The sequence below is a fragment of the Dipodomys merriami genome, unplaced genomic scaffold, assembly GCF_024711535.1.
Source record: "Dipodomys merriami isolate MVZ:Mamm:240054 unplaced genomic scaffold, mDipMer1.0.p SCAF_48, whole genome shotgun sequence".
In the NCBI taxonomy this organism is placed as follows: Eukaryota; Metazoa; Chordata; class Mammalia; order Rodentia; family Heteromyidae; genus Dipodomys; species Dipodomys merriami.
This window is the reverse complement of record NW_027206046.1, coordinates 9,856,468-9,873,205: the sequence shown is the minus strand read 5'-3', so window position 1 is coordinate 9,873,205 and position 16,738 is coordinate 9,856,468. Positions and strand designations below refer to the sequence as shown.

Here is a 16,738-nt window from a genome sequence, read left to right as displayed (position 1 = left end):
CTGTTTTTTAAAGCACTTTATACTTTTTTTGTCTTTCAGGCACTTCTCATGCCTGTCGTCAAAATATATGTGCCCTGGTGTCCCTGCAGTCATGAGTACTTTGCTGGCAAATATAAATGCTTTCTACGCTCACACAACAATTTCAACAAACATCCAGGTTTCTGCCTCAGATCGATTTGCTGCTACTAACTTTGGTGTGAGTGTATACATATATATATATTTTGAACATTAAAATTTCTAACAGCTTCTGGGGGGATTCATTTTCAAGGGCCTTTACAAAAAAAAGTGCTTTCTAAGAGTGTATACATATATATTTTTTTTGAACATTAAAATTTCTAACAGCTTCTGGGGGGATTCATTTTCAAGGGCCTTTACAACCAGTAACTCTCCCAAATCTTTTTGCAAAAAGGGATACCTGGGGGAATTTATCTTACTATAATAGGTTGTAGCAATTTATCTTACTGTAATAGATTGTAGCTCAAAGTTCATTGGTTTCTGTGAAATAACTTGATTTAACAGCCAAGATGAATCTTCGTTGGTTGAATCTCTGTCACTGGGAGATCTTTTCCAGGACTTTGTTGGGAATTGTGCATGCATGCAAATTTAGTGTTTACCATTTCATATTCACTAGTCTTCTGGAAAGTGACTTTGGCTGCCTTCCCTGGAGCTTGAGTGGCTCCATTTGCATCACCCATTGGTTTCTATGGTTGGTAATGCCAACAGTTCATCCTCCAAGTAAAAAGGAGTAGGTATAGAAATAGCCCAAGAGAATTACTTCTACCTTATTAAAGTGTATACCTGAACTATTTGAAGACATCAAAAGCACATTTTAAAAGGAGAAACCTAGGTCTTCTAAGAAGTCTGCCACACACATCAATAAAACTCATTCTTTCCAAGTATAATAAAATTAAAATCAAAATTGGTTCAAGACTGGAAATGGGATGTAAATTAGTTTTAATTGCCCAGTAAAGTGAGAAGAATCAAAACTAAAAATCAGTGGAGATGGAAAAGGGAGAATTTATATCAGAGTTTTTCAGGCCATAAAATCCACAGTAAAATCAGCACTTGTTGTCTTTGAAGACATAGCCAGTGAAGGAAAAGAGAAAAGCATCCAGGGGGAAAAAACGTACATCCATTGTAAAAAAAAAAAAAAAAAAAAAAAAAGTGCTTTCTAAGACCACATAGTTACTTTTCCCATTGCCCTTCCAATTTGTTTCATTGAGTATGTGTGTGCGTGTATACATACATGCATATACATACATATATATATATATATATATATATATATATATGCTTTTTTTTCAATTGAGTATGTGGTCAGAAATCAAATTTTGGGATATGTGTCCTAGAATAGAAAGATTTGAGGCACAGAAATTAAAAGAAAGACACGCTAATCAGAAAGGAAATCTGCCTCTGTTTTCTTCTTCTTCTTTTTTTTTAATCTGAAACTGGGATTCAAACCAACCTCAAAGTGATGGGTATTTTCTTTTTTAATTTTTATGTTCTAAAAAAAAGTTTTTTACTCTTGTTCTTTTTTTTCCCTTTCCTTCACATGAGTGAGGTGTGTGAGTTTGAGTTAGAATCAACCAGAGGAAAACGTAACTGCCATGAACCAGAGGAGAAAGTTATTGACAAATTAAAAGAAACATTAATAGCAGTAAACCCTTGGGGGATGGGAGTGATGGGTTTGAATTTTTATTGTAATTTAGCAAGTTTCTCAGTCATCTAAACCTCAGTCTGCTCAATGATGGTAATAAATTTGCTTCTAACATGTTCTCAAATGTATGATGAAGATAAAAAGAGGTTGACAAATGATGAGCATGACTCAGGCCTATAATCCTAGCTACTCAGGAAGCTGAGATCCAAGGATTGCAACTTGAAGCCAGCCCAGACAGGAGGTCTATGAGACTTTCATCCCCAGTTAACCAACAAAAAGCCAGAAGTGGAGCTGTGCTCAAATGGTAGAGTATTTGACTTGAACAGAAATGCTCAAGCCCTAAATTCAAGCTCTAGTACCAGAATATGGGTGTGTTCACACTCACACATGTACACACAGACACACAGACACACAGACACACACACACACACACACACACACACACACACAGAGTGATTTAGTGTATAAAAAGAGAGAGCTCAAGAATTATATAAAAAATTTTGTTTCTCCTACCCTACTTATACTGTAATCAATACCTCTGCATCTACTTCTGTTAGACAGATTGACTCTTGCAGGACCTGGAAATTCCTTAGGCAGTTAAACAAAATACTGTTGAGGCCATGTTTCAGATTTCAGGGAAGTTTTATTGTCAAATTCTCATCTCAGTAACAGAACCCTTGCTCTTAGAATTTTACCTGTAATCTAAAGCTTTCCATGTTATGAAGTTGTTTGGCTTCTAATATCCTGTCAGTTTACATTGCTGAAAATAAGCCAGTCTTATGGAACACTGAGCTATTCTACCTCTGAGAAAGATGATGTGGTGATATGATTAATATCGGTCATGAAAGCTCCCTGGAGGAAAATTAGATATTTTGTTCTTTTGCTTCATGCTGACCCAGAGAAGGAAAAGCTGATTGGTTTTAGTACATTTGAGGTTTCATAGGCAATATGGTTATAACAAACTTCATTTTGTGAATCAAATCACTTCTTGTAGCAAAGGGTCAAAAAACAAATGGGGTCTTCAAACTACAGCTTCATAAATTAGTGATTTGGCATGTGGATTTGTGTTTTTCTCTATTAAAAAGAACACTGTTTGCCTAGTCAAGTATGTTAAATATAACAGTTTCAACTTCACTGTGGAGCTGCAGGATTTTATTCAGCTACTGAAGCTGTTAAGTTGGGACACAGTAATGATTATGTTGGCCCTTCTTTATCCTTCTCCAAGGCAGTAACATTGACATGTTAGATCTCCAAATCAAAGCAGTAAAGGAAACTTCCTAATTGGTAATAATTGTAAAACAAATCTCTAAGAAAAAATAAGTTCCTTGTGCTAAAAAATAAAAAAAAAATCAGACTCTTTGTAGGTGAATACTACTTTTCAGGCATGATCTGGTTGAAAGTGCTCAAGAACAAAGAGAAAAAGATTGAGCCTTGAGTGTCAGGAAGAGGAGATAGGCAAGGTTTTCTGAAGAAAGCACATAGAGAATCTTTGTAAAAGTCATCAAAAACGTTCAGTGTTATGAAATGTAAAGTAAATTCTTTCAGAAAGAAATGGGAAAAGAAATGAGACCATTGGAATTAGTCAGCCAATGGATGTTAAGGCAAACAGATGAGATTTTCGTGGATTATTGAGCAGTTACATAGACAATTGACTAGAATAGGGTTTATTCACAAAAATGTAATGTGGGGGGTGGGGGGTGGGAATGGATGGGAAGGGGAAACAAAGGAGGAGGCAACAATGCTTGATAAGAAATGTACTCATTACCTTGCCCATGTAATTATAACCCCTCTGTATGGTATTTTCACAGTAAAAAATGTAATGTAATATATAGTTACTAATAATATACAATATAATACATCTTCTAAAATCAAGGTTTTAAAGAAATCATGTAATTGAATAGTGTCTATGATAGAATGCTAAATGGAAAAGTGCTACATAACTCTAGAAAATAATTCCAACATTAAAGCTATACACACAAACACTCACCTACACTCATATATAAGGTCACATACACACATACACACTTAGAAATAAAACTAGAAGGAAATGTGCCACTATGCCAATGATGCAGCCAGCTGATAAGAATACAGATTTTGTTGATAATAATTTCCTACTATGTTATCATACTCATGTGTGTCTATGTGTGTGTGTGTGTGTGTGTGTGTGTGTGTGTGTGTGTGTGTGTGTGTGTGTAAATGGAAATAGGAAATGAGGGAATGAATGGGTTGGGATAGATGGAAGGAGAATGCTGTAAGAGGTGACACTAATCAAGATGCATTGCACACACAAATGGAAATGTTGAGTTGAAATCTCTTTGTACAACAATTTAACAATGATAAAATAATGATCAGAAAAGACAGGAAGAAGTAAAGATGCAAAATAAGTTCTAAAAGTGTGTATATACCAGCCTGCTTGTTAAGTAAATAGAATGAAAGACGTAAGTGTGAGGAAGACTGGATCTTTAGGTCAACATCAGATGACTGAGAGCTTTTAATAGTCATTGAGATGTTTGGACTTCAGATGTGACATATAAACAGGATTTCTGATTGAGGAAGATCACAGAGCAAAGATGTCCTGGGAAGAGACAGAATGTGTCTGAGATAGAGCGCACTTGCAGTAATACAAACCATTGTAGCAACTTTAAGTAAAAACGTAATTGTTTATAATATTGTCCAAAAGACAGGTGAAAGCTCCCTCTGTCCTATTTCTCAAAAATATGAAAATAAAATGGATTGTGAGAGAAGGTGTACCCTTTCTTACGAACATGAAGGTAGAGAATCAGGAGACTTCCTATGTAACTAGTTACAACTGTGTTTTCAAAACCACAAAGCTAATGACAGGAAAACAACTTGACTTCTACATTTGACTAAGCTGCAGCAGTTCATATCTGCTTCCCAGTTGTTGAAGTCAGTACACATGCATCTACTAGTCACGAGCTAACAAGTCTGTTGGGAAGGCATAACATAAGTATGGTGTTTAGTGTGCCAGTCAAAATGAGTTACCCGGTCCTTGGTATTGAGCACAGAAGGAAACTGCTAAGAGGATGAATGTGCTAATCCTGGTAAGGCAGTGTGGTACTGAGTCTAAACATTGGTTCAGAGGGGAAAAATACAAGAGCTGATGGGACAAGAGAGCAGGGGTGTGGGAGACAGCTTGGAAAGAGATAGTTTGCCAAACCCTGGTCTCATTCTGATCAAGTAGCTAAAACCTAAATCTTGGTAACTGTCAATACTTTGTATTATTATCATTGGTTTCTCTCCTTCTATACATAGGGGGAGCTTACCTAATACAAAGAACTGAATAATGGGGTAGTGCCTGATGTTGTGACATATACCTCTGAGCAACCATTTTAATCATCCATTCATCTTCTGTTAGTCCTCAAATGGTGTCATGCAGAGAAGTAGACCTCCTTCGTTCTTGCAAAGCCAATCTCCACCCTAGTTAAATGGAAATAAGCCTAAGTCAGATTACGTCTCAAGCTGTCCCTGCTGTTTAAAGAATCTGTCTGAAAATTCAATCGGCAGCACACTTTTAATTTCCCATCATCTGATATTGTTTGGGATTTGGGGATGATAACCCCAGAAGTTTTCTCTGTGGTGCTTTATGTTCCTTGCATGTAAAATTTCCAGCTGGAATCTGAAGCGCAAGGTGGGGAGACCAAGTGCGGGGTGGGTATCCATCGAAATTCTTGTCAGCTGCGTGAAACAAACTCCAGTAAATAAACTTAACTAAAAAAATGAGATCCTTTTCCCCTATGTAATGTAAAATCAAGAGGTAAGGAATTCAGTACTAATGTAGCAGCTCAGGGTCACAGTGTTTTCAAAAGTGGCTAGACAGGTGTTGAACAAGGACAGAAGGTTCTTTTAGCACTATTTTTGGTGTTTTAAGGGTATGTGTATGTGTGCAATGTGTTGGTGTCAATACTGAGGCTCCAATGTAGAGCCTGAACACTCTGCTTTAGCTATTTTTGCTTAAGGCAGATGCTGTACCACTTGTGCCACAGCTCCACTTCTGGCTTTTTGCTGATCAAGTGGAGGTAAGAATTTCTTGGGTTTGTCAGTCTGGGCTGGCTTTGAACCTTGATCCCTAGATCTCAGCCTCTTGTGTAGCTAGAATTACAGATGTGAGCTAACAATGCCTGGCCTGACTCCACTGTCTTTAAAGTTATGACACAGGTTCTACCTCATGGTATCAGAGTTGAGGACAGGAAAAGAGCAGAGAAACATAATGAATGAGAGGGGGGAAAAGCTGAAAGCTATGCTTAACACAGACTCCTATAGTGAATATCATCTGTTGAACATTTATTTAAGATATTTTTATATGCTAGTCACTTTAATTAGATGTACATATATACATATATACATGTTTATATACATATATACATACATAGCTATACACACATACACACATACATCATGCTACCTAGACTGTGCTATTTGGCAGGTCAAGGAAGAAAAATTGTCCAGGAAGGTAAACATTTCTCTGGGGTCATATTAGACATAGGAGATTGCATTAGTAAGGAACAATGGATAGTGGGCAAGCAGTCAGCACAGCTGGCCCCAGTGTATATAATAGGGTCAATGCTTTGGGCCACAGCCTTGTTGATCATCTCAGCTGTCTTGATGATTTGTTCCGATCACAGAGGTCGCACAAAGCATCCAGAGACATGGCATGAATCACTGTAAGAATGACTCGTAAAGTCATCTGAATGATTAGCTCCACTGTAGCCCTAAATTGATTATGTAGTGGCTCTTTTATTTACTTTATATTACTGTCTTGATGGAGAACCACCGAGCCATATGGGTGAAAGGAAGAAGTTAATAAAGGACTTGCATTGGTTGTCTTGTCCCTTGGGAAGCTCGTGTATGTGTGTGTGTGTGTGTGTGTGTGTGTGTGTGTAAGAGAGAGGGGGGAGGGGGAAACAAGTTGGGGGAGAGAAAACACTAAGACATTAAACCCATCCGTATTTGTTGGGAGAGAGTCTTAACTTGCTTAACAAGTCAGTTCCTTCCAAAATGCAACTTGGTCCTTATAGAATATTAATGAAGGCAGAGACCTCTCTCTATCCTATTTTTCCTCTTAGTTGTGTTTTGTTGCATGACTTTTTTTGAGATTACTTTTTTTTTAATAAGGAAACTAAGGCTCAGAAAAGTGAGTGTCTACCTATTGATTTGTGCATATGGCTTTGAAATACTTTATATTCACCATCTCTCAATCCTTCTGTCAGGAAGACATTTCAACACTGATTCAGTACAGACAGCAGTGACAATCTTGGGGACTTGATTTTTATACCACTTTCAGCACTAAATCACAGATATCACTTAAAAGCAACTGTTCCTGTTAGAAGATTGTCTACATTTCCTTCCAGAAGTAAAAAAATGGTTTTGAAAATTGTTTTTGACACAAAATAATGACTGTTTCCATATTCATAGATAAGTCTTAAAAATCAGTAATTTATTTTCTGAAGGCTTGGACTGCTACTTGGGAATTGACTGAGGGGGGGGTGTACTTTCTGTTGACATATTACATTGTTATGAATCATTGCATACAGATGAATACGGTGGCAATTCATTTGTTGGAGCTGTGTTTCTAGAATACAACTCTGTGTACTTTGTTAACTATTATACTTTATTCATTATAGAAAGGTAGTGTGACTTCTTGGGCGGAGAATAGATTTGATGTCAGAGTGGCCTGAGTTGAAATCACCACCATGCCACATGCTAGCTACTATAACCTTAAACAAGCCATTGGCATCTTTGACCCTTCCATTCAATAAATGGGAACAATAACTCATACAGAATTATTATGATATCAACCTTTAGAGTTCATTCATTTCCATATTTCTATTTTGTGTTCTGTTGGTACAGAGGGAAAAATTCATAAAGCTGCTGGACCAGTTACATAACTCTTTAAGAATTGATCTATCCAAGTATAGGGTAAGTACAAAATTATCTTCCTACAGGTGAACTGTTGTATGGTGCTTTAAGTAGTTTCTTGTCATGTTGTAAAATGACCCATTCTATATGGAAAGGTCAACACATTGACTTCAGTTCCTATAAGACCAGAAGTCATCTTGTTGGACTCCTTTACTTTTCAGGAGCATAATACCAATTAAGCCTACAGCAATAACAATATAGGGTATTGTGTTTAACTTAGTTTTAAAAATAGCCATCATAGCTGGGTGCCAGTGGCTCATACCTGTAATCCTATTCAGGCAGCTAAGATCTGAGGATTGCAGTTTAAAGCCAGCCCAGGCAGGAAAGTCCGTGAGACCCTTATCTCCAGTAAACTACTAGAAAACCAGGAGTGGCACTGTGGCTCAAGTGGTAGAGCGCTCTCCTTGAGCTGAAGAGCACAGGGACAGCACCTAAGCCCAGAGTTCAAGCTCCACGACCGACAAAAAAAAAATAGCCATCATGTATAATGATATTCATCTTATCCAGGAAGTAGACATGTGGCTAAGTCCTCATTTTAGAAACTATGCTTGTTACTGAGTAAGATAATCTACTGGTATGTCCCCAGCTTCTGAGATTCTCCATTGGGATTTGCAATTCTCTTCTCCTAGATCAATCAGTAGTACATCAGTGCAATATGCTCATTCAAAGATGTCCATTGTCAACAATTCTATTATTTCTCCTCCAAGTGAAATACATGCATGTGTCATTATGTGCATTACAAATACAATGCTCAAAGTATTTCTGAATAAAGTATTTATAGGAAATGGTGAACAGATTTTCATATATCTACTATCCCTGCTTCTTTTAATAGCAAAGAAGCAAATATACTTTATGCACAAGATTAACAATTCAACACTGCAATAATAATGTTTTGTACATTTTTATTAAATCATGAAGATTGAAAGGAGGTATGATGAAAAAGGGAATTAATTGTTCTACATGTTCTACCTTCCATACTTTTTGTAATATGAAATATTTTTAAAACTTTTAGGAATATTACTTAAATGATAGGTAGCCTGTTACTCATTTTTTCCATAGTAAGCTGGCTTCAGTTTTATTTTCTCACTGAATGACAACTGTACTCCTTTTCTGTTTATAATTTACCAGGAAAACTTTCCTGCAAGCAACAGTGAAAGACTGCAAGACCTGAAATCAACAGTTGATCTGCTAACCAGCATCACCTTCTTTAGACTGAAGGTATCTCCATTTACTTCTCTCATTGTCACAGTATACCATAAGAGCACAGTGATTACTTGGTAGAACTTCTCTTTTACTCTTCTTTCGATCCATATTCTTCAACTCCATACTCCAGAGCTAAATGAATCTGCCAACATAAGGTCTATTAAAGAAAGGATTTTCCTAGACAGTTAAAGTACTATCATGCCTTTGGCTCCAATTTAGTTTTAAATTTATCTTAAAGCTCTCTCACTGTGGACTTGGCACTTTAAACAAAATCCCAAAGAATGGTAAATGGAAGTAGAGCCTACTTATTTTAGCTTTAAGTCAAATGTTTTGCTGACTTTTCCTTGTAAGAGAGGAGTTAATTATCTCCCACACGCAATTGTGTTTCTGTTTTCAGCATTAGTAACACACACACACACACACACACACACACACCACTGTACTATGTTTAAGAAAATAATTTATGATCGCACAACCTTTTCATGCATTTAAGAATGTAATTTATCTGTCAGGTACTAGAGCTTCAGGGCCCCCCAAAAGCCAGCATGGTGGTCAAGGACTGTGTCCGAGCATGCCTGGATTCTACATACAAGTATATTTTCGACAATTGCCATGAACTCTATTCTCAGCTCATAGACCCGGTAAGAAAACATGTGCCTTTTGCAATCTCCCATTTTCTGTGTCTATGATCCTGATAACAAATGGGAAAGCACACTCATTTAATTTCAGATTAACATCAGGTTTTAGAATTTTGATACCATTCCATCATAGCACTTTGGGATACATGAATGAATTTGCTCCTGACAATAATTTATGTAATCTGGGCATATATTAATTGCATGGTGTTTTTCAGAAGAGGAATCAGGTTTACAATAAGTGGTTTGCTCAAGGTCACAGAGTGACAGATTTGATGTTGAGATTCCCAATTCCTCTCTGTATATCAAATCTTCACTGATTTTGCATCACTTCTTGAATCATTTTACCTCATAAAAGTGATAGATGGGGACTTTTTTAAAATAGAACTAAGATGGTAAAGTTATTTTAAAATGTTAATTTGGTGGTAAGAAAGATTTCAAAACTACACAAGATAAGACAGGAAGTAAATCAACCATGCATCTACCTACCAGCTAGATGACTAAATGTTAACATTTGGCAAAGCTACTAAATATGCCACAACAATTGACATTACATCTTGCACTTGTGAATTCCGTCCTCCTCCCTTCCTTTTTCTGAGATGAACTTGAACATTTTGCACATGTGTTCCATGAACCTGAGTTCAATGTGACCTTCAGTAAACTGCCTGTTGACACACTGATGCCTTAGTCCTCTAGAGTTGCTTGTCTTTTCCTTATTAATTCATAGTTAATTCTAAAATGCTTTATAGTATATATGGATTTTATACATTACTTCCATCTTTTATGACATGTTACTCTAGAGTTTTGGAATGTACACTATTATGTTTTATAAAATTGGTATTTAGAGTGCCAGTCCTAGGCTTAAACTTGGGGCCTGGGTGCTATCCCTTAGCTTTTGCACTCAAGGCTGAGCACTCTATCACTTGAATCACAGCTCCACTTCTGGCTTTTTCTTGTTGGTGGCTTATTGGAGATAGGAATCTCATAGGCTTTCCTGACTGGGCTGACTTTAGACCAGGATCCTTAGACCTCAGCCTCCTGAGTAGCTAGGATTGCAGGCATGAGTAACCAGTGCCCAGCCCTTGAGGTTGCTTTCTAATGTCTATTACTTCTCATCTTTTCTGAAAAACATAGTTGTTCTAGCAGATATTGGAAACTGTTCGATTTCACAAAAAAAATTTTTTTTGATTACTTAAGTAGGAAAAGTTCTAAAATCAAATATCAGGAGAAGGCAAGTGGGACTATAATCTGGGTTTCAAGCTAGATTTCATATAGTATTATATCAGTAATTCTTTTTTAATTTAATTTTATTTTTTGTGAACATACTGTACAAAAGGGTTATAATTACATGGGCAGGATAATGTGTACATTTCTTATCAAGCATTGCAGCCTCCTCCTTTTTTACCCTTCACATCCCTTCCAGCCTCCCCCCCCACCCAATCCTCCTCCCGCCCCCCCACCCCTGCACCATCGTTGTAAAGCTCGCTTTGGACATGACAACTTGTACTTCTCATTGTTGCAACAGGTCCACCTGTATCCTTAAATGACTTGTTTTTCTCCATCTCCTCCACAAGTTATACTGACATCAAAGCAGGGGTTATACTGTGGGGGAGGGACATACAAAGCAACAAAGAGATAATCTTATAAATGCGTTAGAAACAAATGCATGGAAGAAAAAAACATTAGAATACATATCTAAGGGTTCATTTTCCTAACATCACATTATCTGACCTTTTCCGCTTGACTCATACATATACTAGATATTGCAAATAAGGGAAACCATGGGACCTATGTTTCTTTGGGCCTGGTTTACTTCACTTAATATAATTTTTTCCAAGTTTTTCCATTTCCTAACAAATGGGGCAATGTCATTCTTTCTGATGGAGGCATAGAATTCCATTATGTATATATACCACATTTTCTTGATCCATTCATTTACTGAGGGGCATCTGGGTTGGTTCCATATCTTAGCTATGGTAAATAATGCTGCAATAAACATAGTTGTGCTGGTAGCTTTAGTGTGGTCTTGTTTGTAAACATTTGGGTAATTGCCCAAAAGTGGGATTGCTGGGTCATAGGGGAGCTCTATGTGAAGTCTTTTGAGGAACCTCCATACTATATCAGTAATTCTTCTGCCTAATGTGAAAAGTAAAACTTAAAGCTGGAGTTTGGTGGCATGGATGAAAACTATAAGTTGATCACAAGGCCTCAAGAGAATCAGAGTATAACAAATCCTTTGATAAAATTATGGCAAAATTTTAAGACTTCAAATAATTTCCTTTACTGGTGATCAATAAGGCTGAAAAGAATAAAACAGATGTTTTAGAAATTAAGGTATGAAGTTTTGATTTGTCTCAAAAAAAAAACATCTCAAGAGTCACTACAAGTTTTATATAGAGACTTTGTATGATCAGATTTGTGTTCATAAAAACAGATCTGACTGAACCAGAGGCCAATGACACACCTGTGATTCTAGCTACTCAGGAGGGTGAGACCTAGAAAATCATAATTCAAAGCCAGCATGGACAGAAAAGTCCAGGAGACTTTATCTTTAATCAGCCAGCAAAGTGCCAGACTGGAGGCATGGCTCAAGTGGTAGAGCACTAGTTGTGAGCCAGAAAGCTGAGTGACAGTACAGGCCTCTAAGTTCAAGCCCTTGTGCGCGCGCGCGCGCGCGCGCGCGCGCGCACACACACACACACACACACACACACACACACACACACACACACACACACACACACACACACACACACACACACACACACACACACACACACACACACACACACACACACACACACACACACACACACACACACACACACGTGAATCTGACTACAGAAAGGAGACTTCATTGGAGGGGCATGATAGAAGTAAAGAGAATAGTTAATGGGATATTGGGATAATGTGACTAAATATCCTAATGAAATCTTGTTCTTTCTAAAAGAAATTCACTTACCAAAATCTGCTCTATCACTTTCGTTTGTGTTGAGTAAGAATAATGCATAGAGCAAGATTAGTATCTTCTCTTTTAAATAACACTTGCCAGTCTGGGGATCCTAGACAAGTATATGTGCTTATTGAAAATGTAAAGAAAGAGCTATTTTCAGTATATTTTTTAAAAAATCCAGCAGGACTCATACATGTGTATGAAAGTAAGTTTAAAATCATGTTTCATTTTGGCTGAAATTATATTAAGTCAGCATAAGCACACTAGTCACTTGGTGCCAATTGTAAGCAAGAGCTTGACTTTGGTATCTCTGAAGGACAAAACCATGAGAAAATAGGCGTTTTGCTTAACTGATAGAGTATGAAAGAAAAAGAAATAGGAACCAGTGGGAGAAAAATAAATACATATCTCTGTAGTTAAAGATTATACACCCATGGCATGTTATCTATTATATGATGTAGCTGGCCCCAAGTGAATTAGATGGTCAGCCAAGCGTAAGGCAGAAGAAGGAGCTAAATGAAAAGAAAAATTAAATGGCATAAAAATAATTTGGTTCTTTTAGATAAAAGTTTTATTTTATTTGTAAGTAATTACATTGCTATGAGAGAGAAGGCATTGGCTTTCAAAAACAGCCCAGCGGTCCTCAGAGTTGAGAAAATTCCAATTCACTGTTCAATTTTCTTAGGCACACAGGCCTCATGGGCTTTGAATGTCATTTAACATACATTGAAATTCAACTCAGCATTGAGTAGTAAAGAATTTTGTAATTCGATTAAAATCATTACAGTTCATACTTACAGTGAGAGACAGTAAGATCTCAGTTTAATAAGTTTTATGGGCCTAAACTCATATAAACCTAACAAAAGTTCAAAACACTTATGGAACATAGACATCCTGTATTCAAGATTTATCTCAGGCCACTTAGAAATATAAATACAGGACTGATTGTACTGTGTCCCACTAAACAATCTTTCTCCATATTTGAAAAACAACTTATTTCCTCTTATATTTGCAATATATACTTTGTATTTCCTGGTTATCTGAGATTATATGTGTATATCATATACATTATGTATATATATCCACTATCTTTCTACCTCTCAGTCTGTCTACCTATCTTTTTACCTATGTACATTGTTATCTCCAAGATGGGTAATTAGAAATTTTGCATGTATATATAATATATAGAATATAATATATACACAAAGTTTATATATAAATACATATTTATATATTTTGTGTATATTTATATATGTTGTCTCTGTATATATAGATATCTCTATTCTATATCTCTATATATAGATATCTATATAAAGATAATGATATCTATATAGATTAAGATATCGATATAGATATCTATATAGATATCGATATAGAGATATATAGATATAGATACTTATGTACCAAAAGGGAGAAGGGGGAAGATACAAGTCCATAAAATTTCCATCCAGTTCTTCAGCTTACATTCAAGATCACTATTCTGGGCTTTGCCACACACTGGGCAAGAGTCATTCTTAGAGATATCATGATTGTTTCAGAATTTCACTTATCAGTGTTTCAGAAAACCATTTGGAATATTGCTAGAGTGTGTTATTTATGACCTATTTTTATTAACAATACCCTTTAAAAATTAAGCATCTCTCAGCGAGATACAAAATCCTTAAGTTTGTTTAAACACATCTGCTTTTTTACAATGCTTGTTTGGAAAATGAATAGCTGGTGTTTCATCTATGTGTAACTTTCACCTGCTGTACAGCAGATTTTTGTTCTATAATATGGCAAAGTGTTATCACAAAGCCAGCAGCTTAGGGTATTTTTTGTTCCCCTTATGACTTTATAGACATGGATTTAAATCCTGCTTTGTACTATGCCTGAGATTTACCTTCTACCCCCATTTTACATTGTGTAAGATAAAAGGCACCATTATCCAAAAGAACTTTATTACATTTGTTTTTGAATACATGATCACACACACACACACACACACACACACACACACACACACACACACACACACACACACACACTCATACATACCCACTCATACCATACCTGGTACATTTAACTCATTATAACTTTTCTTGTTTCTTGCTATCTCTAGTCTATAAAGTTTATGTGCTAAATGTTATTATCTATTAAGCACATTTTTTGAGGGAAAATAATTAACCGCTTCAATCAGGATATTTGTTTAAATGAAAGAATTGGGGGTTACAAGGAGAATGAAATCTGACACATCAAGGTGAAGAGGAGGTTTCTCAGAGCTATTTCTATTAAATATCAGTCTCAAATGGATAGGATGGTGTTTATTGCGGCAGTTTGCCTGAGTGGTCACAGTTATTTTATATAAAATCCGTTAAAAGATATTTTTCTTTTTTTTTAGATCTGAGACAACATGTCTGCCCAGTCTTTAAAGTATATTTTGGACAGCTCTTCTTCATATGCTATGGGGGAGTAATATCTTTGTTATAGCAGCACACTAATTCCCTGAGACTCAGAACATTAGGGATTTTGAGGGTCCTACTAACATTGTCTTCTCACAGGAAATTAGCAGTCTGCCAGCAAACCCCAAGGAGGAAAAAAAATCTATGCATTTTAATTATGCATAAGATCAACTAGTAATGATAAATTTATTTATTAATTTTTAATCCATTTTATTAAATACTTATGTGTATTAAAATTGTTTCTCAGAGGCTATCAGAACAGAAAGGACCAACAAAGCCTAGGAAATAGGCCACACCCCAGATGGGCCACACACCCCTATGTTTCAACCAATTCAAACCATCTTCCCATACATAGCTCATATTTCTCTCTTCCCTTTCTGGTAGAGCTCTTCCACCTGCCATGATTAGTTTCACAATCCGGCCTCTAGCCATAAAGGCTCAACTTGGATGCTACCTTCTGTATAAAGAATTCTGTTCCTCATTATTTCTAGGGAATCTGGGCTGAACATCACAGAGTAAACTTTACTGTTGACCTCCATATTTGCTGCAGGGTAGTTAATTCTATTAGGTAAACAAATCACTAAGGATTGATCTACAGGTGATGGACAGCTGGCTTTTGGTGAGTGATTTTCTGCAAGTATTCTCTACCTATCTTTCCAGGTGAAAATGTACCAGAGTTGGGCATCACTGGCTCACACCTATAATCCTAGCTACTCAGGAGGCTGAGATGTGAGGGTTGCAGTTGAAAGCCAGCCCAGGCAGGAGAGTTCATGAGACTTTAATCTCCAAGTAACTACCAGAAAACCAAAAGTGGCACTGGCTCAAGTGGTAGAGAGCTTGCCTTGAGCTGAAGAGCTGAGGGATAGCACCCAGGCCCAGAGTTAAAGCCCCATGACTGACAGACCTCCCCAAAAATAAAAAGTACCAGAGTACTTCTAACATATATTCCTTTAAGTAAAGTTCTAGGGATTAGATGACATGTATACATGACACTACAAGTCAATTTGTTTTCCTTCACTGTTTAATAGTTTATGAATTATAGACTTCATATATAATATTGCAAGCTTATTAAGGATTTATAATCAAGCAGAAAACAAACTTGAAGTTTTTCCCTGAGTCATTAGCATCATTTTTCCTTGAAGTTCTACCCTGAATCAGTTTGCAGAAATCCTAAGTAATCCCCAGTGAGTCAGGCTCTTGCTTTTCTCTTGAATGTGAACAGAACCTGTGACTTGCCTCTGGCTGACAGAACATAAAATAAAAACAAAAACATAAAATTCATATTCTGTATTAAAGGCAAAGGAGTCCAGTAAGTTCCTCATCAGTTTGTATTGGTTAAAAAAAAATGGGGGTGGGGGGCGGGTGGCTGGGAAGGTGGCTCAGTGGTAGAGTGCTTGCCTTGCATGCATAAGGCCCTGGATTCCATTCCTCAGCACCACATAAACAGAAAAAGCCGGAAGTGGTGCTGTGGCTCAAGTGATAGAGCACTAGCCTTGAGCTGAAGAACTGAGAGACAGCACCCAGGCCCAGAGTTCAAGTCCCACAACCGACAAAAAAAGAAAAGAAAGAATGGGTCTGGCCCAATCAGGTGAGACCTTTAAAGGAACCATGAAAGGTTTGTGTTTTTTTTTAAGGTTAGATAATTATCTTAAAACCATGAGAGTTTTTTTTAAGGTTAGATAATTATCTTAAGGAATCAAGTTTTTATGGAGCTTTTAGCTAGAAGGAATTCAATTGTACCAACAACTGCATATGAAATTCCAGCTAATGCCTTGATTGCAACCTCCTGGGATTTTCAGAGAAGGGAAATCCATAAACCTCTGACCCATGGAAAACATGATTATTATTTCAGTAATAATGCATGCTACTTAAAGCTGCTAAAATTGAGATGATCTGTTATACAGATCAGAAA

At 36.7% G+C, this 16,738-nt stretch overlaps 1 protein-coding gene across 1 annotated transcript in view; it reads left to right on the top strand.

The window, feature by feature from the left end:
- Positions 1-16,738, top strand: part of Unc13c (unc-13 homolog C) — a 281,403-nt gene that overhangs the window by 139,387 nt on the left and 125,278 nt on the right. Inside the window, exons 13-16 of the mRNA XM_069995373.1 lie at positions 40-196; positions 7,526-7,594; positions 8,723-8,812; positions 9,310-9,438. Of these exons, the coding sequence (XP_069851474.1) occupies positions 40-196; positions 7,526-7,594; positions 8,723-8,812; positions 9,310-9,438 (445 nt within the window). The remainder of the gene's footprint in view (positions 1-39; positions 197-7,525; positions 7,595-8,722; positions 8,813-9,309; positions 9,439-16,738) is intronic.